General features: G+C 47.0%; 1 protein-coding gene across 1 annotated transcript in view; it reads right to left on the bottom strand.

Moving 5' to 3' along the window:
* LOC144174474 (corticotropin-releasing factor receptor 2-like) overlaps positions 1–27,614 on the bottom strand; it is a 309,774-nt gene that overhangs the window by 27,680 nt on the left and 254,480 nt on the right. The window contains exon 6 of the mRNA XM_077703189.1: positions 4,792–4,948. Within this exon, the coding sequence (XP_077559315.1) occupies positions 4,792–4,948 (157 nt within the window). The remainder of the gene's footprint in view (positions 1–4,791; positions 4,949–27,614) is intronic.

Below are 27,614 nucleotides of genomic sequence, written 5' to 3'. Positions count from 1 at the left end.
CAAAACATTCGTTTAAAACTGTTACAACAACGGCACTCAGCAAACCCAACGTCAGCAAGTACAGCCAGCTTGATTCACGTGAAAAAATTGTATTTAATGGGGAAATTTCAATAAACATGTTATTCCTTAGTCTCATACAAAAATACATGCCTTTTTGTCTTTCCTTGTGTTCAAACGCCCTTCTCCCTTGTATGGTGCACTAGCGGCGTTGTCCTGGCGTACGTGCGTGCGTGCAAACACCTTTCTTGCTCGTACGAGACCTATATCAGGTTTTACCATAAAAGTTATCGTGCTTTCTCATGTAAATTCCCCACTTCCGATTGTTTCCCACTGACTGTTTAGGAATTTTTAAGCGAATGCATCTTATTGGCCAGTTGGAGGCACGGCAGCATGATGACCCATTTTTAGTCCGCTCACATGGCGCAAATGATTTGTGGGTCGCCGGCGTTTTGGTGTGTTTGCGCATTGTTCGATTTTGAGCACCTGAATATCTAGCTGTAGCAAATTGCGCGCCAAAAATTGGGACTTTGTCGCGGTTCACAGAAAAGCAATCGAAGTAGGGGTGAGTAAATTACGCATTATAAAGCAGTTCCGGTCTAATTCGGGAGCTTGGGTGTGACTATGAACTATGCATATTTGCGTTCCAATCTGGTGGGTGTCGGCCATTCCGTGTGAGTAGCCACACAGCATTTTGTGAAAACAGCGCGACAAGGACGCATGAGAAATAAACAAATGGAGCCCATTGGGTGAGAAAGATGTACAACAACAACACCAGAAATTAAAGCCGTTCCACTTAATGTGAAAGCTGTCGGAAGTGCAGAGCAGTGATTCGCCATGACGGGTGGTGACACCGTTATCCGCTCATTGCTACCACCCATCACGCTCTTCGCCGCCCTGTCTCACTCCTCTCTTGATGAATATGCAATTCAAATTTCCCGCCTTCGCAGTGCTCGTGCGCCCCCTTCCTGAAACTGCGCCAGCGAGAGTTCTGTTCTTTTTGTGCTGGCTTTAATTTCAAACGCTGGAGCTGTTTTGAACAAGTTATTTTATTCTTACTCGGCTGGAGCCTTTCTGGGCCATTTCGAACCCGCCATTTTTTTCTTGCGGGGCCGCTTTTTTCGCTTACTATCGTAAAAACCAACCAAACGAGCGTTCCTAACTAAATGAACGCGGGGATGGGCTGCCGGTTATGTACACAGATTTTGCCTGAAATGTGCATGCAGTTTCCTTTGCGCTAAACAACGGGGAATGACAAGCGCCAGTGGCTCACGAGGTTGGAACGATTATGACTATTTAAGCCGCGTGGTTTTCGAAGCCTCAGCGTGACTCCCTGACGACGGTACACCTGGCTCTACTTGGCTCCGTTATCTCGCTCCGCAGTCTGATACCGGCAGTCGCTTGACATTCACCGTTAGCGAGCTGCGACGACAAGGCGAGCCCGTAAAGTGCTCTGCACTTAAAATGATTCGAGATCCAAGGCTGCTCTCTGCACGCTCTATCTCCACCGTTCGCTCCCTGCTTACCTATCACTCCCTGTTTGAGAGAACTACGCGAAAAGGAACAGAATGCCGCAAAAGTTTTGCCGACATGCCCCATCTATTGCTCACGCAGTAAAAACAAGGTCCCGTGGAAAAGCGCTGGTATTTTAGACGCTGTACTTTATACTGGAACTGTGGGCACGCAACGCCAGAGGCTCCGCTTTTACGTTCTGCATTCCAGAGCAAAGAGGATAACTTCACTAGGAGCTGGCGGGTGCGAGAATAAGCTCTTGCTGGCGACATTAGGGAGGTATTTAGGCGCCGTGCTGCCTTCCCATTAACCGAAAGCTCCAGACGAATCCGTCGCACACGTCGGCAACGTTTCTCACTTCGGCCCACACTTTAAGCGTTTATCTCCCTGTCGCAATGAGGCAAGCAGCGTCGCATAGCCGTTTTCGTGTACGCACGCGTCATGCCGTGACTACACCGTTGGTCTAGCTCATCTGACTGGGAAGCACAGCCTGGGAATTTTTTTCATAACCAGCTGTAAACATTCCTGATACGCAGCGGGTAAAGATGAGTCAGCACCATCTGTCAGTAACCGTGAAAAAGAAAAAAATTCCAAAACACCCAAGCACTTCGTATATTGTAGCGCATGTCATTAGTGCTGAACCGTGGAATGGGTGTGCCGGTATTGTGTGCGCCGCCATGTTTGTGGGGCTGCTGTTGATGTAGACGGTAAAGAGTCCATCGCGGTATACTCCGCACCGACAAGAGTTTAGAACAAGGCTCACGCGGAAGGCAGCGCATTTATTCTAAGGATGCGCTGTAAGGGAGTGGTTCCTACGGTTTCTCGTGTTCGGTGTTGCGCACGTGTGCTCTTATAAGCATCATCCTTTTTCGTTTGCCTTGTTATCGCTCTTTTAGCAGCGTAGGTGTTGTATCTGCCCGTAATGTGTGGTGCGTAACGCGTAACGCGTCAAAATACCAAGAAAACCCCCAGCGTTCGTGAGCGCGTGCCTCGCTGCGACCATCGAACGTCCCCGGCACGTGCAGTGGCTTTAACTAAAACAAAAGCTGGCGAAAACCTTGAGGAGTGAGAAAATGCCGAACGGTCGTGCCTCGTGGCAACCGCCGAGCGTCTTAAGCTCGCAAAGTAGCTCTGAAAAAAAAAAAAAGAAACTGGCGAAAACTCGGAGGAGCGCAGCTGGCGCCAAACATGCTCCACGGAACCTCGACGCAACTACAGGAACGCCGTGCATGGGTCTTGCGAGTACGCGCCGCCGCTGCGCTCCAGGTGTCGACAAGCGCTACCACGCATGTAATGGTTGGCATGAGGAACACGATGATATCGATGCATATGATGATGACTAGTACCAGCCCAGTGCAAAGCGATGACGAAACAGCCAATTAACAATTTCAAACTTGTACAAATGCGTGGGGATGTGTCCTTCACTTTTCACGTAGAAAGAAATCCTACAGCTTCGCTATGGTTCAAGCCCTGCATGGTTTAGTGCAAGCTTTGCTAGTTTTTTTCGGTTACTTAGCCAATCACCTTTGCTTTGCTGCTCACCTAATTGCTATCTGTGCAATTACCAGGCTCCAACTTTATCCAAATAGAAGGTGACAACCTATTTGCGAGATCCCCCGTAGTCAACTGAATCACCGAGTCGTGGTGCCCCGGGGTTCTGAGGCTATCTCCCATTACTGAGGACGCTCCTTCGTATTCCACCCAATGTAAAATTTAGATGAATGTCAACTAAGTTAGTTGTACTTCTAGAAGCTTCCTTGAGAAGTGTGGCATCATTTTGACCATGTATTGACCTTTTTCTTATCCTTTCAACCGTCGGCCATATTTTATGTGCCCTGGTTCGGACGTTTTTGGTACCATAGGTCGGCCATATTTCTGGCAGCCTTGACGCCGCATCTTCGACCAGCACAGTTAATAATTGCTCTCTAATTAATAGCAATAAGATCGCTGCTTTCGTGTTAAGCTCTCGTGGGCAAGCAGCGGGCCGAGCCAACCGTGGCGTAAAGGAGAACTACGCGTGCGAATGACCTTTTACCGCAGGCACGGACTTTGTTTTGTTTTTCTTTGAGGGCACGTGAGAAGGGGGGTGGGGTGAAAGAGAATGCATTGGCCGCGCAGGCAATTCTCGGTCGTCAGTTTTGCGCTAACGCTGGGTTCTGGTCGAGCGGTTGGTACGGTGCTCGCTTCGGCGCTCAGCATTACGCTGCTAACGGACACGCCGATCTGGTCGTTGCCGGAGGCGTGAGCTAGCAATCGATCGACGGGGCAGAGCTGTTGTTCGCCGTGGTGGCGGGTCTGTGTCTCTGGATTGAGCCGTGCTGCGTCTTTTGCATAATTGCCACCGAGCACACCTCTGCGTGGCGAGACACGTGTCACGTTAATGGCGTGGGAACTCGGCCAGACTCTGGCACGCGCGACCAGGCGTCTCTGATGCCTGGCAGGGCACCCCTCCCACCGCTTTTTCGGTGCGCATTCACGATGGGTACAGGGGGCTGCAACGTATACTCTCCAATTCTGTGTTTCGCTACCAGTGCAGGTGCGAAACTTTCGGGTCTCTGTGCGGCGGCTGCGAAACCGACTGATGGAGTTTCCAATGTATGCTTGAAACTCTGCAAAAACTCTAAAGTGCCGATGAACGCTACGCTCGTCATGTGGTGCGAGAGATAGTTGTACTAGATAGTTGTACCCAGCTATCAACAAAATGGCAAGGCTCAGAAAGCACTTTTTAAAGAGAACCTGCAACACTTTATTCAACTATCTTTAAAATACAAAAGGTTTGCAGAAAGTAGTCACCCAACACACGCAGTACTTATATTAGGGAATGGCAGAGTACCTCAGCCAAAAATTACTGCTCTGTGCCCATCCGATAACTTAGAAACTCGCTCAAAAGATTTTGCTCTGTTTCCCGGTCTTGACATTCATGAACGACTCGAATTACATCATTAAGGCCATGTAGTGTCTGTTCACCAGTTTTCCTTCAGTTGCAGCAATGAACGCTATTCTAGAGCAACTTTAAAAATAAAGCCACAAAAACAAATGAGAAAGGGAAGGCGTATCTGGTGTGACGAGCAAATCGCGCAGCGCCGCTCCGTGCTGGCGATAACTATAGCTTTCGCAGTGCTTCCAGACGCGAAGGAAAGAGTGAAAGCGTATATCGACAGTGTTGCAGGGTCCTTTTAATAAAATAAATCAAGTCGTTGCCGCCTCATTCTGGACAATGATTGCTTATTTTTGAAACACTGGCGCAGGAGGGCGAAGTGACGAAAAGGCGTGTCTGCTCACCCCAGCCAATGGCGTGGTAGAGCTTGAAGGGCGCGTCTTGCCGGAAGATGCAGATGGTGATGCGGGAGTGCAGGAGGAGCCCCTCGACGAACATCCAGTTGATGGAGGCCATGGCGGCGTACATCTTCAGGGAAAGGATGCTCTTGCACAGGGCGGGCTGCGCGGGAAAATACAGGGAAATGCTGGTTGTAAGGGTTTACCTTCCGCGGCTCCGTTCACGTAACCTACAGAACATTGGGCAGCCCGAACGCGGCTACATTATAGCTCACTAATTTCTTAAACCACTTTTATTAGCAATATCTCCCAGCAAAAACACTGTGGCGATGAGTTTTTGTGCATTTGATCACTGCGGTTCTGACACGTGCGACCCCACGTGAAAGCTTTTGTATCCAAAGTGGAAAAGTTCGCCCAAAATGTGAAGACGTGAAAGGATAAACGTTAACTTATGAGCAGTTATGTTGTGGATGACGTGCGTTTTATTCATCAAAACTGTAGGCCCGTTCATGAATATAGGGGTTTTATATTCGGTAGTGATTGGGCGAGCGCATCTCGCAAATTGACAGTGTTTTCTAGAATACTGTTATTGATCCCTTGTTTTATTTGAAAGGGATATTTAGGAACGTTTAGTAAAGAAGAAAAACAGTATAAGCTGATTGTCTGCGCCGGCTTTCAAAAGTGAAGAGGAATGCAACGAGTTAAGTCAATAACTGAAAGGCGCACCCCATTTTTTGAGATCTCTAGAAAAAAAAAGGTGGTGGATTAGCTCAGCTAACCCTGGACATGCCAAGCGAAGGATTGGTTTAGTCTGGTTAAGTCAATTTTGCGAGCCGAACAACTAGCTCTTATCTCCGACGCTAGCTTCGCGCGCTTGGCGTTCCGAACCCTCTCCAGTGAAGCAGCACGCCGGGCGATATCTGCGGGGTGGTCAGACACCGCTTGCCGACGATGGCTCAAAGCCTCCGGCTCCCGCTCAACGCTCATAGAAGACGGCCTGGACTCGGTCTCATCCATGGCCAAGGTCGCACTGACTATGCGAATGCGGCGCCCCTCTCAGCCAGGCGGGCGGCGAGTCACGCGGTCAGGGGGCGACACAGCTACAGAGAGCGCATGCGCCAAGCCCGGGGCGGCAACGGCGGCGGCGGCAGCGGCAGCGAACCTCGACGCGGCGAGTCACGTGATGCGTCGCCATGGTTACGGCGCAGCTGGGGTCGAACGAAGGTCAAATGGCTGGCGACGGCGAAATTGGGCTCGTCTAGGTTAGTAAAGCTTTCTTTAAAACACGTTACCTAAAGGATTGCCACAATTATGCTACCTCTCTTTTCACCTAGGGGTGAGGAGCTTGGAGTTCTTGTTGAATTTTCTGCACCGTCACACCAACAAAATGCGCAGATTTTACGTTACCTTCTTCTAGTTCCTTTAAAAGTTGCAGTTTTAATGTAAGTTGAGCGTTCAAAATTACCTGAACCTTTCCTAACCACTTTTCTCTGTCAATACTTCTTAAAAAAATTTATTCGCTGGAAAAGAAATATATACAGAGGGACAAGATTGACGTGTTCTGCAGCTCCTCATCGACTTTTCGCAAATTTACGCTACGTTATATTGGTAACGCTTTAGTGCCAGCACATATTTTCCTTGCATTCACTAGTTAAGCTTGTTTTAAGAATGAGATTTTTATAGCCCAAAAACAAAAAGCCCCCACCAACTTGCAATTCCTTGTTTTATTCATTCATATAGGAACGCGCGGAGGAAATAGGAACTAGATTTTTACAAAGAACGCATTAATTTGTGCCTAAATTTGTAGATCAATCCTAATTCATCAAGAAAGAACACTGGGAGAATGTTTCTCGACAGAATAGGCGGGTTATTTTCGCCTTACCCGTTGCGTATTCAGATAATCTAGCGTCGCCAGCAAAATATCAGGAAAGCGTTGCGATTTATTGCAGTTTACTCACGCTCAACAATACTGCACCATTCCTACGGGCTCAGAAGAAGGCGCCTAGAATTAAGCCCTCAGCAAACTAATGAGCCAGTTCCCACCGGCAAGGGTAAACAAACGATTCGACGCCGCTTGCGGTGAGTGTTTCGCAAATCGAATGCTGGTCTCCTCGGGGAATGGAAGTTAAGCGCACTAATTTATTTCAACACTGAATTGTATATCGCTTGGGCTAGTGTGGCGCTTTCCCTGAGGATTACATTCTGGCATTATTACGTCGAAAGCTCTTCGAGGGGTGTTTTTGTTTCCCGGGCAGAATAGTCGTCCTTTTTTGTAGACGCGATTTTGCCCGAGGAACAAACATGGCCTTTTTTTGTGGATCTGCGTATGGTGTCGAAACCTCTTATTTGCAAGGTGTGTTCTACAGCGTCACGAGAGAGCGCGACGCGTATGCAGTGGCGTCCACAGCGCAAGAAGAAGAGGAAAGCGACAAATATAGACGCGTACTGACAGTCCGCTTTTCATGACCGCTTTGATTCAGCTGCCACGCCCGACAATCCAAATTTGAAATAAATAGATTTGAAAATTTGAAAGAAATAGTTCACGTTCTCATCTTCGCCTCAACCCCTCTCGTATACTGCATCGAGGCAACGGTGGCGTCATTGTTCTACAGGATTATCTGGTCTGTCTGTCTGTCTGTCTGTCTGTCTGTCTGTCTGTCTGTCTGTCTGTCTGTCTGTCTGTCTGTCTGTCTGTCTGTCTGTCTGTCTGTCTGTCTCCTTGCCCGCTTGCCTGCTTGGCTGCTTGGCTGCCTGGCAACACGTCCTATTTAACTTCCGAAGGAAAAGGTACTTCTTTGGGCACATAGCGACGAGAAATAAGAATCGCAATGTGCTGTGGCTGTTTCCGTTACAATTACTGTTCACAGTTGTTTTGTTTTTCTTTTCTTTATAAAGGAACACTAAATTTGTTTTTCATTAATTTGTATTGTCCAGATTGCAGAATGAGCTAGTCGGCCTAGCCGGACCCTAAATGAATGCTTTTAAGGGTGTCACACGCGAATTCGTAAGGTGTTAATAAAAAACGGCCATAAGTCACATTTTTCCTAAGCACAGGGGGCAATTTCTACGTAGAAAAAAATTATTACTTAAATTGCCACTACCATATGCCTTCGGGGTGTTATTTTAACGCTATTTCCTTAAATTGGGTGGCTTAGACAAAGGTGAAATCAAAAAGCAGATTTTAGCTCCCGTATTCTGCGCTTCCCCAGGTGACGTAATAATTGCTCAGTCTGTATTAAAAGATTGGAACATCTGGCGATGAAGTTGTGATATAAAAAGACAATTATCGTGAGAACCTGCCGCAGATAAATCAGGGAGGGCGGAGTGTATGCTGCGGGCTTCGCATGGGGCTGCAGCAGCGCCAAATGAATACTATCATCATCTGCTCACGGGAAAACAGGTTAATTACGGCGCTTCAGATACATTGACAAAAGAGCCATTTTAAAGGTTTCACTAAGTTACACGGCTAAGAAACTCACATTGCTCTCTTGTTCCCGGCGTATCTATTGGATATTCAATCCCATACGATATACGGGAAGAAAGATCCTCAGCTTCAGCAGACGTGTCATAACAGAAACAAATAACGTAAGCGCAACCAGCTACAGCGTAGACGTCGTAATACAAGCAGCTGAACATTCAAATCAACCCCATGCTGATTTTAGCGTCAGCGGAAACTCTTTGTATGCGCACGGGGTGAGAGGATACATGCCTCACATAGCCTTGAGCCCTAAGCATTACGAAAGGAAGCCGGGACACTAGATTTGCATATAAAGTAGAGTGCTCACTGTCGTGTTGTCTGGCTGCCCCTCACTTGATTGTTTGCTTACCGAGACGCCTGCACTACTTGTGTTCTTTTCATTTTTTTTACTTTGCACGACCTCCAGAAAGAGGATATGTGGGGACGAGTCCATTGTTCCGTATCAAACCACATTGAATACGGCCCCTAAAGAAATATTGCTTTCAAAGCAGGTTGGGAGATCCACCGTAAGTGGATGCTACATCCACCTATGGGAAGCGGGGCAAAAGTCTCCGAAAGGGTGCCTGGAGTAAACATGCAATCGTCCTTGTGTGGAGTCTAGAAACTTGTGCAAGCTTTTTTTTTGTATGAAGTAGTAGTTTACTACTACTACGTCATACAATGGTTGAAACGCAGCTTACTGTTTTTCCGGGTTGCTTGGAAAGCCTTCCTATACTGTAACCAGTTTGATTGGCTTTTCGTGGGTTTTGTTGCTGTCTGACCTTTCTTGGCTGCCATTGGATGCTTATGAAAACCTTGATTGAAACTGCACGATGGTCTTAATTTATACTGCCTGAAAAACCTTTGTTTCTTGTTCAACTACGTAGGCCTCAGTATATAAACCAGAAACAGTTTTGTTGTTTATTGAACAAACCACTGATAATGCGTGGACTAGTTACTTATCTTCAATTTAAGCAATTCTTTTACATCAACATTCAAACACTTTTTATGCAAAAGTAGAGAGTAATTGTGGAACTTTGTGGAACTTGTAAAGAACCTAGTAGCGTACATTGTATTCTGAGCCTTAAAAACAAAAATAAGAATATTTTCACCGAACACCCGATGGAAAAATGATACATCACGTCTTGACTTCATAAATTAGCGATGACAAGTGATAGCCCTTTCCACTGTTTCGTAGAGTCTAAGCTGGGCGTTGACACTGGGCATTCCACACCATTGCACATTTTCTGTATTAACTCTGAGCCGGAAAAACAGACGAGCAGATGCGCCAAAGAAATTTTTGCGAAGAAAAAAACAAAACAAAATATACTGTGCAGCAGTAATCCACGGGGGCTCTGAAAGCCCATTCCCAAGGACTGCTCGAAAGAAGTATTCATTATCCTGCTATAAAGTTTAGCAATAACCTACCCTTCCAATTTCACTGTGAAAAGGAGAAAAAAAGGGGCTCTTCTCGCCCGTTTTAATTTTTCAAAGTATGTGTCAACAAACATAAACCTCACACGCGCCAAACTCTTGAACCAGAGAAACGGAGAAAGGAAGCTGTACACAAAGTTTTCCCGCGCAAACAGTTTTGGGCTTTTCGCGGTTAGCCCGAAGGCTTTAACGCGCAGGTCAGCCACTGATTGATTGGCAATTTTATGCGGGCTATCGAACTCGGAGTAAATACAAATATCACGCCGTTCCGTCGGCGAGCGCTTTCCGAAATTGGAATTCCAGGTGGCATCCGGCGAACAAATATTCCGGAAAACTAACTCATCATTTGTAGCGCCGGTTCCTCTTGATGTTGATGCATCGGCGCTGAAGTTGAATAAACTCTACGGGTCATGAACACTTCACCACGATACTAATGCTCTTTTCATAAAATATGTGTTGCCAGCTGCGACGCTTTTCGGCGTCTGAATACGATATTAGACACTTGTATTGCGAAATTGTGCTGAACGCGAACATTACAATATTTTTGCTTTATTTGGGGTTGTTTCGCGTAGAGTAGAGGCAGGGAAGTCCATTCGTATCAGGCGACTGGCCGGCCCATTGCTGCTAAATGTAAACATGTTCAGTTGAAACTAGCAGGCCCCAGTCGGGCGTCAAGCTGTGCGAAGCCCGCATCCGTGAACTCGAAGATCCCTTCATGGTTTTAAAACTACGGGTGCTAATATCTGTTCTTCACAGCGTGTACCCTATGGCGTGGCCTTGCAGCCAACCGGCGATAACCCCAGAGGGCGTTGTAACTCGGTGAATTATTTTAGAAGGCATGATTAGTTTTGAGGAAGTCGTATCAACCGAGCAGATAAGCCGGAAAACTACATTGTTTCTCGTGCGGACGGCGTGCACAATAGTCGCATGGGCGTGAGTAGGGCATTTTTTTTTGTTTAATTTTATAAGCCGTGCATTTTCCCGAGAAAACGCGAACGCACACAATCCCTCGCAACCCGGCAGCACTGGCGTTCTCATCGTTAGGGCTTGCCGAACACGGATTACCGAAGATGGATAGTTCCTCGTATTCAATATCACTGCCTTATCGAAAAGAGAAAAAAGTGGTGAATAGTTTCTGTTTGTAGGCCGCATGACTGTGGTGGGGTGGATTGAAATGCTTCCTCTCTGGTGAGTATGTATATCTAAGGGAGCAAACGTCTCTTTACCATTCGGAGTGTATACCGGCTGCATTTGTTCAATCAAAATGAAACTGCGACATTTCTGAGGCATAGTTTGTGTTGCCATTCCCTGTCTTATTTATTTTGGTGAAAGAATTGCTCAAAGTAGAAAGAAAAAAATGTCGATTGCACGGCAGAAGATGCCCAGATCCGAAGAGCAAACTTTGCGCTTCATGAAGAAGTATTGTTGTGGAAAACGCTGTTCTCGCCTCGGATGCTACGAAAGGAAAACAATTTCCAATGGCCTTGGCGTCGGGCGCGACAGACCGATCGCGTTGGCACTTCGTTGCGCGCCGCAGATAGAATTTCCGGGAAGCTATTACCGACGTCAACAGCAATTCGACAATTCGCCATATTAAAAAAAAAATCAGGGAAAGTCGCCTTTCATTGGCTGAAAATTTCCCAGTTTTGTACAATGTTAGCAACTGAAATATGTCGCACAGCAGGGAGGACACCACCCAGATAACAAAGCTTTCAGGCTCCTTGAAAAGCGAAAACGCCCGTGTGTTCGAGATTTCGGCGCACGTAAAGGATACCCAGGTGCTCAAAATTAATCCGGAGCCCTCCACTACGACTACGGCGTGCCTCATTACCTGTGTAGCGTCGGTGCGTTAAACCGCACAATCAATCAATCAATCAATCAATCAATCAATCAATCAATCAATCAATCAATCAATCAATCAATCAATCAATCAATCAATCAATCAATCAATCAATCAATCAATAAAAAACAAATAAATAAATAAATAAATAAAACTTCAGGCCCTTTGATCATATTGCTCTCCCATTACAGGTGTCTAAACCACAGATAACTGATAACGTTTACGTTTTTTACGCCGAAAGGCTTAGGCTCTATGTTTCGAGTAACGTGTAAGGTACAGAAAATTGTGAAAGAAATAAAACAGTTGTACAAGAAATTGTGGTGCGAGCCGGGGATTACGCGCCGGGAACGGGACGCCGCCGCGACGGAACAAGGTTCTAAGAAAGGGAGACGGAACGTAGAACCATACAGACGCAGACGCGCTTTTTATCCGTCTCCGCGTGTGCTCAGAGCTTCCTTCCCCATCGAAATTGTTGACGACACACTAGGCCCTGGTAGGAGGGCGGGGATGGCCGAGAAAGTACGAAAGTACGCCAGGGCGGAAGAGGCTAGAGGAGCTCAAAATACCAATCGCCGCAACCGCCGTCGAGAGGAAGCGGCTATGGATGAAGGTGCGGCAGCGTCCCGACGATAGCAACATGAAAGTCTAGCACAAGGTTCAACAACAAATCAACAGAAGCTCCAATTGGGCTTGAGCCTCCATATTCCTAGAAAGTTGTAAGCATAGCCACAATTTTTTCAGTGCGGAGCAATTTATGGGTGCGAGATGTCGGCCGTCCAATGACGGGGCGTCACGAAAGTCAAAAGACGCACACCCGCTTAGGGGGATTGGCCCAGAATAACTTGTTTTTGTCGTGAAAACCAAGTCGGTAAGACGAAATAGGGTAGTAAAAGAAATGATTTAGTCAGTAAGTACAAGAGAGAGAGAGAGACAAGAAAACAGCGGTGGGAAAAAAAAGTCGACCTGATACGAATAGTTCTCGCACGGCGGACTGGACGGCGTGACACACATCCCTATGGCTGTGGAATTCATTCTGCCTTTTCTGTATAGCCGATAAGAAAATGGCGTTTGCGCTCACAATTTCCTAAAACCATAACCTCGAAGTATGTAGAAAAACCGAGCGATGGTCACAAAAATAAGTCATTTATGTCGTTGTAACCTGGGTGGCAAAATACGGAAGGAGTGCAATACTGTCGCCCATATTCCTCTATCGGGAGAGGGAAAGAGAGAGAGAGAGAGAGAGAGAGAGAGAGAGAGAGAGAGAGAGAGAGAGAGAGAGAGAAAAATAAATGATTATTGAAGAGGAGAAGAGGTCCGCCTCAGTAGCGGATCATTGGGGGTGCTACTTCCCACTGGGGAGAGGTTAGGGGGCACAAAACGAGAAAGGAATGGATATGGAAGGTTTTGGCGTCTGAGATTTTGGCGACTGAACTTCTAGCGCGAACCCTTGTGTGGCTCGTTGTAAGGAATACATAATGTCGTTGTCGCTCGTCCAACACCGGCTTCTCTTACAAAGATATGAGGCCGCGACACGAATTTTCCTGTTTTTGTATACGTGCTACTACTGTATACGCTTTGAACACAATGTACCTTCAAAAAAGAAGCGGAATTGATTTTCATGAGCGCTGTGAAGACGCGCAAAAATAAACAGACAGCCATTGAGGAGGTGCTCTAAAACGTGCGAGAATTCCACCAGCTTTGCCGGTTGGGCGCTGGGCTCAACTGTTTATCCGAAGCATTCCCTTGCCGTAGCGCTGTTTGTGAAAAGCAAGCTATGAATTGCAGTAGAAAGACGTCCCTGGCAAACAAGTCCCCCGCTCCCTTGTTTGCGCACAAGACACGCTCCTTGTTGAATGCTTGGGCAGACGACACGGGGATGCTAAAGACAGCTCGCTTGCCAAGTCAGACAACCGCTTTTGCGCGCGCACAAGCAGCAGTCGGTACCGGAGTTAACGTCACTGAGAAACCCCTCACAAAAGACCATATCTTTGGACAGCGCCGTAGCGAGCGCACTCCTCTGTTTCATGGATCAATTTCCGCGACGTATCTGTATTTTAGTGTGACGCACTTACTTTTCTGCTTGAGTAGATGTTCAGATTTTTCTATATTCGAGTGGTTGCCAACACTTTTTCGGTCGCTACTTTTATACCCATCGCATATGTTTCTCCTGACATTGAATCGCTCAGAGACATCACGTAACACGTTGAGCCTTTGTTGCGCAATTGTATTCTCTAGAACAGCTCTGTTGATCTACTGTAAACATAAACTTGTATTCCGTCAGGATTTCCAAACACGACATTACGAAGTTACACATCCGATTGTCGACTGTTGTCGCGAGCGAATTGTACAGACGAGTGCCTATAGGCTTTCGCAATATCTGCTTTTCCAGATGGAAACAAATGTAATCAAAAGAACTCTTCCGGATCGGAAGACCCCGTTCAGGTGGCCATCTTCGCACACGTAAGAATGATGTACCGGAAATTTGCAGTATCCTCCGCAGCGTCTGCAATAGGACAAACTACGTTGAGATAGATTGTCACTGTGTTTCTTGTTAGAGACGGAACACCTTAGGGCTCGGGCTGTTGGCGTCTCCTGTCGTCGTCTCGCGTAGTCACGGTACTAAAACACCGGGCCTCGTTTTCGAACTCCTCTCGCTAGAACGTGCTAAAAGAACACACCGGGATACTCGTTTTTCCAGTGCCTTGAGCTAGAACGCTTCGTGCTTTAGAGACACGAGACTTTTGCAGCAAAGATGTATACCTTTACCTAAACTCGGCCCGATCTACGACTTGGAAGCGCAGCAGCCTCATCAACACCAGGAGAATTAGGACGCGGGACAAGAACGAAGAAATACATTAAGCATGTTGACTGGGATTAGCTACGCGATTTCTGATTGTATTTAATAAATGTACATATGCATATTATAGTTGAAAAAAATCGTCTTCTGTCTCTCATTGCCCATTAGCAGCGATTTTGCTTCGGGAAACAAAGGCGCACACTGGTGCTTCGCCCGTCCCCAGGTTTCACGTTATTGGAGATCGCCCGCGATTTTTAGAGGCGAAGCACCTTATAGGCTCGGGCTGTGGGCGTCTCCTGCCATCGTCATCGTCTCATGTCGACACGGTAAATCAAGTTGTCAAACGGTGGTAAAAAAAAAAAGATAAAGCGGGTTCGAAGTAAGCTAACATGAATTCAATTCATTTAAAATACAGGAATAATCCAAATTTAATTTCAGTAAAAACAGAAATTTGTTAAATTCCACCCCGAAATTAGTTTCAAACGCCAGCTTTTCTCCTCTAAAGCATACTTCTTAGCATGGTGTGGCACGTGACACGAAGACAACTTACCGCCAATGTGTCTCTCATTTGATGACTTAAATCCGGTTCAACGGAACAGAGGGCGCTACCGCCTTAGCAAGCGCGCGATTGCTCCTCCCACCGGCGCTTCTCCGGCGCCCAATCAGCGCGCGCTGTACGGCAAGAGAGAGTGATTTACAATGTTTGAATACACTTATGCACTGCATGCTTCACCCTTCCCCAGGTTTCACGTTAGTGGAGATGCCCCGGGATTTTTAATCATTGCGAGCAAAAATGTTTCTCAGAGCACTTTTGTGGATACACAATTTTGCCTTTGTTCTGCCATAATTTTTCGCAAATGGTGCAAAAATACCCGACGTAAGTGTTGAGGAAATCTTAAAAATGACCATAATTAGCTAATTCGTGCGAATGTACATAATTAACTTTCCACAGCCTTTTACTGCGTGTAAAACTGACACCCCTTTCAAGCGCTCTCTAATTTCATTTGTAAGGAGCCTGTTGGTGCTACCGCACAATACGAAATTGCATCAGCTTGGAGCCACTTCTTTATGCCACTGTGTCGCAACACTGAAACCAGGCAATCAAGAAAAGTTGCTAAGAACTTTCCTTCTGTAATTAACCTAATTAGCATGGCATTTTCGCATTAGCATCGCTTTGTTAAACTCACGCAGAAATAATATTGCATCGAAGGGATTGTCGCTAACAACCCATCGTCCACGCTTCAATAGCGTCCATGAAAGTAGTAGTTACGATGTGTCCTTTTTTTAGTGGGCTTGTCTGCTTTTCCTTCCCAGGCCCGAGCTGAAAGGAAGTGAAGGTATAAGAACAGTAAAGTCAGTCGGCAGCCAACGCGTAACCCACTCCCCCTTCACACACACAAAAAAAGAGAACACCATGCCATTTTTCTGGTAACTTCAATGTTGAGGAACGAAGCAGGGGCACGACGCATGGGCTGGCCAATCCTGTGTTGTCTTCAAAACGATGCCTGGTTTGTTCCTTCTTATCATAAAGTTTCGCGTATTCCAATTGCGTGAAAAGCCAGTAAAGTATCTGGCTCAACAGTTAGTTGGGTTGAGTTAGCTTGTTGTTTGTGGTGTTTAACGCGCGAACGCAACGCAGGCGATGAGGTGCGCTGCAGTGGAGTGCTCCGGGTTAATTTTGACCCCCTGGGGATTTTTAACGTGCACGGAAATCTCGTACACATGGGCGTTTTCGCTTTTCGCCTCCATCAGAAAAGCAACCGCCGCGGCTAGGAATCGAAGCCGCGTCGTCCGGCTCAGCAGCACAACACCTCAACCACTGAGCCACCGCGGTGGGTGGTTGAGTTAGCTTACACAGTGATGTGTCTTCCAGAAGTAGTCCCGTGGAACGCGGCAACAATAGTGTCAGGTACGTAATACGCTGACAAAATTAGTTCCGAAGAGTAATAACGCCGTCACTCATTAACGTGATCTAATAGAGCTCGAATAGACTATGCACGGAGCAAAATTCATGCTTATGCTTCTTCATTAGGTATTTGCCTCCAATTTGGTTAGATTACAAGTGGCGTAATAAGCACGGCCTTAATTTTAATTTTGTGTCGGACTTTGCTAATATCATTTTAAAAGGGATGACCCCGCGTTATGAAAGAAACGTCAATAACAGACTGCTTAAAACGTGTTTATGGAGGAATAAATGAAGCAGATCTGACACCCTGCTAAGCGCTACTACTCTACAATTTTACGAATGACTGTATATATACATGTAGGATGTCCCGAATCAGAATAGGAAATGAGGGGCTCGTTGAATTAAGGAAGAAATAAGGGTTGGCAGTCAAGAAAACCTCGGAAAGCAAAGGGGAGAATGTGGTAGGTCACAGAAACAGACGAAGAATTTTTTGAGACAGAAAGAAAGTGGTGAAAAAATGCCCACGGGGTGGGATCCGAACCCACAACCTCCAGAATACGCGTCTGGTGCGATGACCACTACGCAAACGGCGGGGCTGTTTCCCCACCACTTTCTCAGGTATTTATGTGAAGGTATTTTTTGTTTCCTGCACTTGGGGGTGGTACCCAGCGCCACACGGACTACTCGGGGTGAAGGGGATAGCAGAGTTGACGTCAGGGCAGGGGCGTAGCCAGGGGGGGCACACCGAGTTCTTTGCCCCCCCTAAATGTTTCGTACCAGGCTGGGGTGCGGTGTAGGTAGCCTGAAGAACCGCCTAAAGTCGTCAGCAGGCGCGGAACCTGCAGTTTTAAGGACATTCTTGCTCATATAAAGCTAAAAACAAGGGCCACGTAAACGTCTGATCCCTGTGCCCGCACCAGATGCAGTGCATGTCGCCATATACAGCCCGGCTGCATTTCGCGCCGGATACACCGAGCAGCGCCCGGAACCTGCCGCGAGCCGATCGAGGCAGTCCCGCTGTTTCGCTGGCGGAAGAGCACGGCGGGGAAATGGAGGAACAGCAGGAAAAGCCTCATATAGGCTTACATGTGGCCTGGACTTTAGCGTGTCATTCCTTGTGTTTACACTGCTACAACGTATAATCACATGACTGAGCATGCCAATGTATGTTGTTAAGTCAACTATCAATCCTAGATATGTTTATTTTTCTACCGACATCGCGTTTCCTTGACTATTGCAGTTCCATAATTTCTGCTATATGAAAAGCATTGCTCTGCCCATCTTGTACTTCCTCCACATCAGCAAAACTGTACAATTCTTTTATTGAGGAGCTTTGTTTTTTGGCACTATTTTATTGTTTCCTTGACCTCCCTCTTGGTTAGAATCAGCATTCTGTATTTGCTTAACCGGAATGTTACTGAAGCCATGTCTGTTCAATTTAACGGATAGAAATAGATTGAAATTTAAGAAACGTCCAACAAGCTCAACACTCAACAGCAATGCAATAAGGTGTTCTGCTAAGCCTAAGTTTACTATTCACGTTATTACCGCAAAAATAACAAAAAGGCGATTACTTAAGGACGAAGGCGCACGTTTGCTAGCTTCACCGCCGTAATATATGAATGTGCCGCATGTACAGTCCATTGCGATTCAAATGTTATCGCGGGAAAGCTACTGTTTCAAATGAAGCAGACAGAACACAAGCTCTAGCATATCTTCCATGCCAGTTTCGTTATCATCGGCGTAGATAAAAGGCAACGAAGTCTGTGCTTGATAACAACGAATGTAAAGCTTGAAACCCAAAGGGTGGCAAGTCGGTCGTGCGGGCCATTGTTGTAGCAATGCCGCCTGTATAAACATTGCCTAACACGTCGCGCGCTTTTCAAATGTTAAGAATAGGGACGCTTAGTTCGGGCACTCATCCGCTATGTGGCGCGCGCCGGCGGACATCTCGCCTTACGTCACTGCTCGCGAGTCGCGAACGCTGCACAAATTTCTACGACGTGTGTCTGTCAGCTTGCCTGTTGGGTTTCAAGAGCTGTTTCGCTCACATCTTAGCCGCGACGGGGCACTAGTTCCGGGGCGCACTGGGGATCTTGTCCATCATGTCACTCGCTTCATACTTGCTGAATTTTTCCAAAGATACCTGACGAAGGCGGAACTGAAATAGTGTAAGAACATATTAATTCTCGGGTAGACAAATAGCGAACGGAAAAACGATATTTTCGGATGGCGCAGCCATTATTTTACTGATGTTTTTCTCTCAGGAGGATTTATGGAAGAAAAAACTGCGTGCACATTTTTTGTTCAGGCGCTCTGTTCTACCATTACTTTCCAAAAATATCACGTGCTGGTAAATTTCAGAATATTATAAAAAACAAAAGAATAAGCAGCTGAGGGGTCTGCTGCCATGCTGTCTGGGCGCTTGTGCAGTACAGACCTCAATTTTAAAAGAACGTACTGATGCGGAGTGCCAACAGCGGGGACAGAACAAGACCTAAATGCGGAGGGGAGAGAGGGGAGATGGCCCACTCAGAAAATTTCGGAGCCAGTGATCCAAGTAGATAAGCGCGCAAAGCCGGCATCAGCCTGCGGCAGCCAAAGTGATTTTACTCCCAGGCGAAGGCGGTTTTATCAGCGACAGACCAAGACAGACAGGCATGGTGAAAAAGAAGAAGGCGTAGGAGCGCCACCTGGGAAACGCTAAAGAAACTGTCAACTATTTTGCATGGTTTCCGAGTAGCGGCGCTAGCTGGGGGAGATGAAAGCATGCAGGAAGGCTACGGAACGGGGAAGGGTAGGAGAGAGCAACAGGAGAGTGGCTGTTTGGCCATTTTTAGCTCACGCGTTAGGCAATGTTTATACAGGCGGCGTTGGTTGTAGCATGGAACAGTCAGCAAGAGGTAGAAGAGTTGGAAATCTTTATTGTCATGGTTCCGAAACGAAACCGTAGGACGGTGGCACGCGTGTGCCACTCGATGCTGGCGCGATGATCTTCAAATTGTGCTCGACTGTACTTCATATCTGGTAAGAAAACTTATTAGTCCCTTTCCTAAAGGAAAATCTAAAATACGCGAATCTTGATAGTAAACACCCATTGCTGACCTCCACTTCCGCCTGACGAACTTCGGGGACCGCGCGCCACTCACGAGCACACTCATGATCACGCTCACGAGCGCGTGCCCGCATAACCGCTTGTTCTACGGACGAACGAATCGCACGTGGCCTACCCATAGACCGGCGAACAGGAATTCAGGTCATCATCATTACCATCATCGTCATCTAAGCTCCCTAAGGTGGGCTTTACTGCTAGCCTTCAGCATGCACAAATCGCATGTTAAAGCCAGTAAAGCCAGTTATTTCAAACGTAGTTTGAAAAACGAGCAGAAGCCTCGCCTACATATTTCACCGTCCCATCTTTTTTGGTCGACCCCCCCCCAGAAAAAATTCCTAGCTACGCGCCTGCGTCAGGGTGATTTGGGGCTGCGCTTAAAACGCGTTGAATGTCGGGACTAAGTCAAGGTGATACAACGTGCAATGTCCACTGTTTCGTTACTGTTGTTTGGGCTTCGGTTTTTCTTTTTTTTTTCCTTATTGAGAAGAGACAGTTTCACTCGCATATGGGACTATGTTCTGCAAATAGTTTGTGCCCAGTACATTATTTCCAGCGTTTGTGGCGCTTCTTCTGAAGTTTTTGTTTTCTTTCGCTGTATTTTTCTCCGAGTGGTTATCTAATAGTAGCGCTACACTTACAACGTTTCTTTTTCTTTGATATATAAGAAAAAAACTAGCTCTTGCAGACTGTCTCGAAACATTTATCTGAGACGACGTTAAATAGCATTCGTGTTAAACCCACCTAATTGTTAAAGGCTATTCTGAATGCTCTTGGTTATTGTTCCCTTTTATTTATTTATTTATTTATTTATTTATTTATTTATTTATTTATTTATTTATTTATTTATTTATTTATTTATTTATTTATTTATTTATTTATTTATTTATTTATTTATTTATTTATTTATTTATTTATTTATTTATTTATTTATTTATTTATTTATTTATTTTGAAAGGCGGCTTAATTGCTAGCCAGCAGTAAAAGCGAGAGGCGGGAAGCAGCGCAGTCTGTTCCAGGTGAACCGGATAGGGAATCGCTGATCTGACCACAAGGACGCACAGAGATGATGCCAGCTTGATGCTTCCGGCACATACCCGAACAGGGATTGGACGATCGAGGTCCGTTAGTCCTTTCACTTCTCTTCATTACACTATATTTATTTATTGACTCCCCCCACCTCAGTTGTGCGCTAGAAAATTTTATTTCTGCTGTAGACATGGCTGTAGATTACATTTACATTTACGATTTTTTTTCCGGGGAGATTTTCCGTCGCGTGTTGTCGCCGCCGTCTGGCAAAATCCAATATCCTCCGCCCAACTGCCTCGGGAGAAATGCTTTGCGGGAACAAGAGCAGGGTAAGGGTTTGAACAGCGGCCTTGTTTACCGCCTCGTTCCAACTATTAGGACAAAAAATGCAAAAAAAAAAACAAGGTAGCATATCGTGTTGCGTAACGGTAAGGGCCTCCTTCCGTTCAGGTTACACAAAGGGAAAAAAAAAACATAACTCCCACTGTTAATGCTCTTTTCTCGGTCTACGTGTTCCATTCGAAGCCTGGCTGATTGGTTTCAGGTTGCTGCCCAGACGATGTAGCTGCGAAAGACCATGTTGTTTGGCTGTGGCTTTGGCTATGGTCCTTACAAAGTGCGTTCTTTTGCCCTGTCGTTCTTACTTTTACTTACATTTCTTTTGCTAACTATCACGTCTGATTTAGTGTACTGCTTCATTCCCCGAACGTAATGGCGAAATACTATTCTTTTGCCCCATTATAAAACTTCCCGTCCTCCCGTTGTGAGCATAAGCCCCACTGTTGAGACTAAGGTTTTATTCTCTCTCTCTCTTTTTTTTTTTTTTGACATAGCGCATGGACCGTGAGAGGTCGTGACTGAACTGATGAACAATGTTTTGTACTTTCCACATTCTCGGAAGAGGATCCGTGTCAAACGATTGCACAGCGGCATGTGGAAACAACTGTCAACATTTGTCTCACAACAATTGTCGCGTACTGTCGATGGTGGCCTTTGCTTAGCGTGGCTGATGTCCAAACTTTTAAGAATGAGAGCTGCCAGTGAACATTAAAGAAAGTTGGAAATAAGTTGCTTCCAGATAATTTCACGTTATCACCTGCACAGAACATAGCTTTATTTTGGTTTTATTTTCACCAAAAGCGCAAAGCTCCTCGCAATTTTATTCCCAAGTCGCTTGTTTAGGCATAATAAGCAGGCTGTACATCGGTAATTTCAGAAATCTACAGCAAAGCTGATGAAAAAAAAAAAAAAAACCAGCGATTTCTTTTCACAATTCAAGCGGGTTGGCTGCATTACAGGAGAAACCAAAGTGAGGTGTGCTTCTGAGGCATTGTATAACTTTGCCACTGCAGTTTATAGGGGAATGGTCTGTTTTTAGGTGTTTTTTTCAGTGGTTTTTTTAGGTGGTCTGTTTTTAGTGGTTTAGATGGTTTTTAGGTATAACAGCGCCAGCTTGCACAAGTGGGGATTGGACATGCAAGTAATACCAATTCACTTGAAATCGGCACGTTGTGGGCTTGTACTAGTATTGTGAGATTGTCCGTGGGAGTAATACAAATCCCTAGCACAGGCACAGATTTCTTGTGGTCAACCCTCCCTGTGCATGCATACGCCCTACCGAATTTATATTTTTTATTTATTTATTTATTTATTTATTTATTTATTTATTTATTTATTTATAAATTGATTGATTGATTGATTGATTGATTGATTGATTGATTGATTGATTGATTGATTGATTGATTGATTGATTGATTGATTGATTGATTGATTGATTGATTGGCTGACTGACATATGTCTAGGTATTCACCGTGGGCGGCAGGGTGTGCGTCAACGCACGCTGCAGGAGAATACATGCTTAGAAAGCGTTGTATGGTACACCACACGGTGCGGTGTCTACTCTGTTGGCATGCATAATGTGTTACAACAGCAGCAGCAACTGTCGGGTATAATACCTAACGGCGCCTTGGCCCTAATGTTTCGCCTCGACGTCTTACGATGGCAACCCCTACCCACCACTGGGCGTACACGAAGTAGTGCTTTCTTCAACGTGTACCGGTGGACGACGTTAGACCCCAAACCTTGGCGTTAGGCCTAAGTCCCTACGTTTTAACTTCCCGTTAGGTAACCTTGAAGTTGAGCCTTGCGACATCCCCGTAATGTCATAGGCATTGTACTTCGAGCAGCGGGTATAGGTTGACAACGTTCGACCTTAAAGCTTGACGTTTGGCCTAACGTCTGTTTCCGCGTCGGCTCCACTCCCTAATGCGCATGAAACTTCTCGTAGGCTAGTTATAATCTGGGAAATGCGGCAGCCTGCACCGAGTGAACTGTTTTCTACATCTGCAAAGTCGGCCGAGGGAGGGTAACAGTGCTTTCTCACTACAATGAATGTTTGGATATTGGTCCGTATCGACCAGAACATACCCTTCAAGTTCGATTTCTCCGACGTGGCGAAGGATTTGAATGTTCACCTTCCCCGCCCCCCCCCCCCCCCCCCCCCACCAAAAAAAAAAAAATATATTTTGCTTCAAAGGCCGAACGCCTTTCGGCCGTGACGGTTGTACCTGTCGCAAGTCTTTGTCGAAATTATGGGGTCCGGCATTCACTGCTGAACCGCCCCCAGCGTCCGTTGGTGCATCAAGGGCTTACCATTAAAACTTCGCGATTTATGCTTCCAGCTTGACTTGCGGACGATAATGATTCATCTGTCAAACCCTGATACCTGTTTGCGTTGCTGCCACAATATAGATGACCTTGAAACTAACTAGAGGCTGATAAAGAAAGAAAAAGGTGGGGAAAATTTTCTTTCCCGTGATACTACCGGCACATTATCGGTCGCCTCGGAACAACATTTGTTGGTTCCCATGAGAACAAAATAATGTTTGCTTTTGCCAAAGCAACTACAGTAATCTCTCGTTATAACTAAGTCAGCGGGACGGCCAAAAATTTCGTTATAAGCAGTGTTTCGATATAAGCGGCAACTCAACAAAAGCTAAAGCATCTGAGCTCTCATTGCGCCACAGCTGTGACGAATCAAAGCACAATGTATTCAGTGAAGCAAAAGTGTAATCAGGTGCCAAAGAGGCAGTGAGCTTTGGCTGTTTTTTAAGTTCTTGCTGGGCGCGAGCAACCCCTGCTCCAATTTGGTCAAGCATTGCATGGCGCTGCGGTCACCGCACATAAAAGGGGCAGTGGCAGCGGCCACTTTTATAGCGGGCGTGCGGGCGTCATGGAACGCTACGATAGTTTCGCGCTGGAAAGCGCCGGAAACGCAGTGGATCGAGTTTGAGGCTGGGTTTGTTGAGCCAAAAACACGATTAACCGCTCATTGTGGGTACTCAGGGCAATCATTAAAACCGACCCGTTTTGCACTTGGGGCTTTGCATAATCATTGGGCAATTTTTTCCCGAGCTGTGCAGCCGTTAAGTTACTGATTCTATGGAATGTGTGTCGGTGTTCGCGCACGATCTCGTCCTCGCCATTGCCCAATGTCTAGAGACAAAATTCAATGGCCCTATCACGCATTTGTACCATTTGTATAAAGTCGAATGGGGCGAATAGAGCATGACCGGCTCGAGAAAATAGCCGCAAAAACACCAGCTTGCGTCGACCCGCCATGTTGACAGCTTGAGTTACCGCTGAGTCGCCGCCGCTCGGCGACACCTCCGCTCGCCACTTCGCTCTAAGCGGGTCAAGCCCTTCGTACGGTTCGAGTAATGCAGCCTGAAATTCGTGTGTTTGGGTTGGGACCAGAAGAAATTTCGAATAAAGCGATATTTTGAGTAAAGCAATTTCGTTGTAACCAGGGATTACTGTAATTAAAAAAAGTTTGAAACAGCTGAACGGCTGGGCAGCCACTACAAGAGAGCCCAACAATCAATGTCCTGGTGTTGCTGATTGACCAGTCAGGAACGGCGACAGCTTGGCTAGCTCAGGCTAAACACCAAGCCGCTCAAACGCTAGCACAAGTACACCGTATCGCTCCCAAGGCTGGTGGAGCCAGATAACATGTGGCACGACAAATTGCGAGAGCCGTTTTACAATCGCGCTTGGTCTTATCTGCTCGGTTCCAGCATTTGACGGTAACGCAGTGGGATCGACTGGAAGTAATTAACGGAGAGGTTATGAGAGCGATTACTGCGCTCTCGCGCATCACCCTTGTGGTTGCTCTCCAGGAGCATGCCCAACTGAACACGTTGGACGAACTTGCTCACAATGTCGCGAAGCTCGAAAATTGAAGGCTGGATTGTGTGATTCTGAGCGAGCATTAATGGCGTGCTTACGCAGTCTCTCATAAGCTACCAGCCCTACCTCAACGAGTACTTCCCCTTGGCAGTTTGAACAATTTAGTGACAACAAGCCAACTGACTTTCGCGTACAGATTCCAACAATTCGGCGTCTTTCCGCAATAACGCATCACCGAATTCGATAGCCGCCTTCCACCCGGCTCCACCATACTATATACCGACGCCAGTATTCAAGGCACTGTGATTGCCACTGCCATTAATAGCACTAGCCCTTCCGATCACAGCCCGACGTCCAGATTTGAGGTCCCGGATCCTCCAGAATCGTTCTGTGCGGAACGTGTAGCCATTAGAGAGGCTCTGGTGAATATAAGCGGCATCACTTTGTATCCCGGGGCACGCATCGTAATTCGAACGGATGCTCTTTAGGCACCCAGTTTACTGCGGTTAATTAGTCGTAGCACTATGCTGGCCCAGAATGTTCGCCGACTTGCGGCACGGACTTCTCGAGAGATTCAGGTTGAATGGGTTCCGCGTCACCTACTGATAGCCCACTGCAAGGTAGAAGTAGCAGCGCTCGTGTGTCTCAAGTACTCTTCCCTGTGTCCGTGTGTAAACCGCGCTGTCTTCTCCTAACCGGCTAGCAGCCTCTGTTCCATCTCCGGCTTCCCCGTTAGAGCTGGATAATGCTGTTGAGAATCAGCTATCCCGACGCTGCCACCACTGTTAGGACTGGGCAATCTCACCACAGCCACCACTGTCGCGACTGGCCATCCGAGCGCAGTCTGGTGTAGCGACGTTTCCTTGCTCCGTCCGCTATCGACGAGGCGCAGAGCAGAGCGATGAAGTTCTCGAGCCGACGTAAAGTTGAAGCAACATTTATATACAGTATGTACAAGGAAAAAAAGCGTTACATGGCTCGCACGGAGGCAACAGCGCGTCTCCATTCGGTGCCTCCTAAAAGTGCCGCCCTCGCTGTGCTTCCGGGCGGGTTTTATACCCCCGGGAGTAGGTTGCGGCCGCAAGAAGTTTGAATCGCTCCAATCAGGACTCTCGCTGGCCGAAGTTTGAATCCGACGAATGGAGGCGAAGCGATTGCGTCAGCCGAGCGGCCACGACGGGGAAAGGAAAGGCGTCTCCAAGCATGCAGCGGCGTGTCTTCCGCGGGTCGTTCGTCCGAGGCATGATTCGGCCCAGCCGTTGAGAAGGGAAAAGGAGATGCAACTCTGCGGCGCCTTCACGTTTGGGCATGTATGCCGCAGGCGGTTTGGTCGAGGCGCGAATCGGCCCCGCTGTCGGCGCGTCGCCCCATTTAGCGAATTTGGGCTGGGCGCTCTGGCAACTCTCCGGCTCATGAGGAGGGCACACCTCCGGCACCGCACACATGCTCTCATTTTACTGTTTGCTGCCACCGAAACCCAGGTGTTCCGAGGAGGTTGCATTAGGAGGATTCGGGTGGGGGTGGCCTTAACTCCCGTCTTGACCCGCCAATGGTCTCACTTTCGATATTCTTTCGCAAACCCCGGTTGCGCGGTTTGCCACCGGAGAAATGCACTAGCTGACATCCGCCACTTTTTGTGGCCCTGCCTCGCCTTGTGCCCAACGAGGATGCGATATCTTGCGCCGACGGGCCTCCGCGTAAGGCGACGCGACTGCATACACTACGTGGATACATAGGCCTCATCATCGTTCCCTCCTGGGCTCCATCTTCGAAGTGAACATATTCACGTTCATCTAATCAACTCTCCTTATTATCACCTCATACTCCCTCATCTGTGCCCTGTGGCAAAATAAAGGCTATGAAAAAGTGCGAAGGTAATTCAAAGACCGCGTTTTTGGGGGTTGGTCGAGGGTCGGGTAGGAAATATTGTGGCAGTAATGTGACTATGCCAGGCAGCTAAGTTGTCTTGTTTAAAATAAGGGAGTTTTCGCGGTAGCAGTAGCTTACAGTCACAAGCATTCTGGGCCCAGCACCACGTGTGAGGATGTCCAGGCTACACCAGTGGTCATTATTCAGTAGATTTGGAAATTAAATTTTCTAATCTTTACGCTGGTGTTTCCTGTTCTAGTTCCGGTTTCAACTTCGATGACGCGACTTAATAATGAAGCGAGGCAAGAAGGACCCTTGCAGTAAGATGAACCTCAATTATGGCTCTACGTACACAGAAGTTCGTTTCCATCCGAGGCGTGTTGGCATAACCCGAGTTAGAACGATTTACTTTGCTCAGAAACGGTTCTTCAAATACGCGCGCTTTCCTCGCGTTATTTTATATGCATATAAACGTTCCGCAAGAATGAGCCTCCTGACCACATCCTGAGTGCGTTTGAGGAGCAACTTTAACTTCAGAACTGGAGTAGGAAGCGCTGTAATAAGGTTTGCAATGCAGTTCGCGCCTTGTCGGTTCCCATTGTTCGTTCAGACCTCACGCGGACGGAATGCTAGATGATGATGATGAAGTGATTGTTGGGGGGGGGGGGGGGGGGAGGGGGGACAGAGGCCCGTAACTGTCTGGCGTTACGCCGACACCTCAACCGGCCGGAATGCTAGATTATACCGCAAGCGACTATGCACATGGAATTGCGATATTTATGCGGCTCTGAAACCGTACAACTTGTTCCATCGGTGGAGAAAGCCTGTGCCGGGCTGTTCCAAATACAAGGCGATGCATTTCTCTTCGAAGCGAAAGTTTGCGATAGCCTATTTCCTGCCGCAAACAGGAGTTTGGTAACACGGCAAATATACACCGTTTTTCCTCTGGGTGCGTCTTCTATCTTCCTCCTCCGCATCCTCTGTAGCCGCAGATGCGGGGCATCTAAAGCGGAAGAAAATAAGTCTTCATGTTCTCTCTTCTGTCCATTTCTTTCCTGTCCCAGATGTACCCATGGAGCGTGAGACCGGGACTTGGAAATGGAAGGCCGCTCAATACGTGGTACAAAGCGAGGTAAAATTGATTTCAGCTGTCAGCCGTCGACAAAGTACAAGGTGCCGCTTCCATTGTAAAGGCTT

Source organism: Haemaphysalis longicornis, unplaced genomic scaffold (genome assembly GCF_048455015.1).
Source record: "Haemaphysalis longicornis isolate Haplotype H1 unplaced genomic scaffold, Haemaphysalis longicornis Haplotype H1 scaffold_3, whole genome shotgun sequence".
NCBI classification, from domain to species: Eukaryota; Metazoa; Arthropoda; class Arachnida; order Ixodida; family Ixodidae; genus Haemaphysalis; species Haemaphysalis longicornis.
This window is presented reverse-complemented; position numbering and strand designations above follow the sequence as displayed.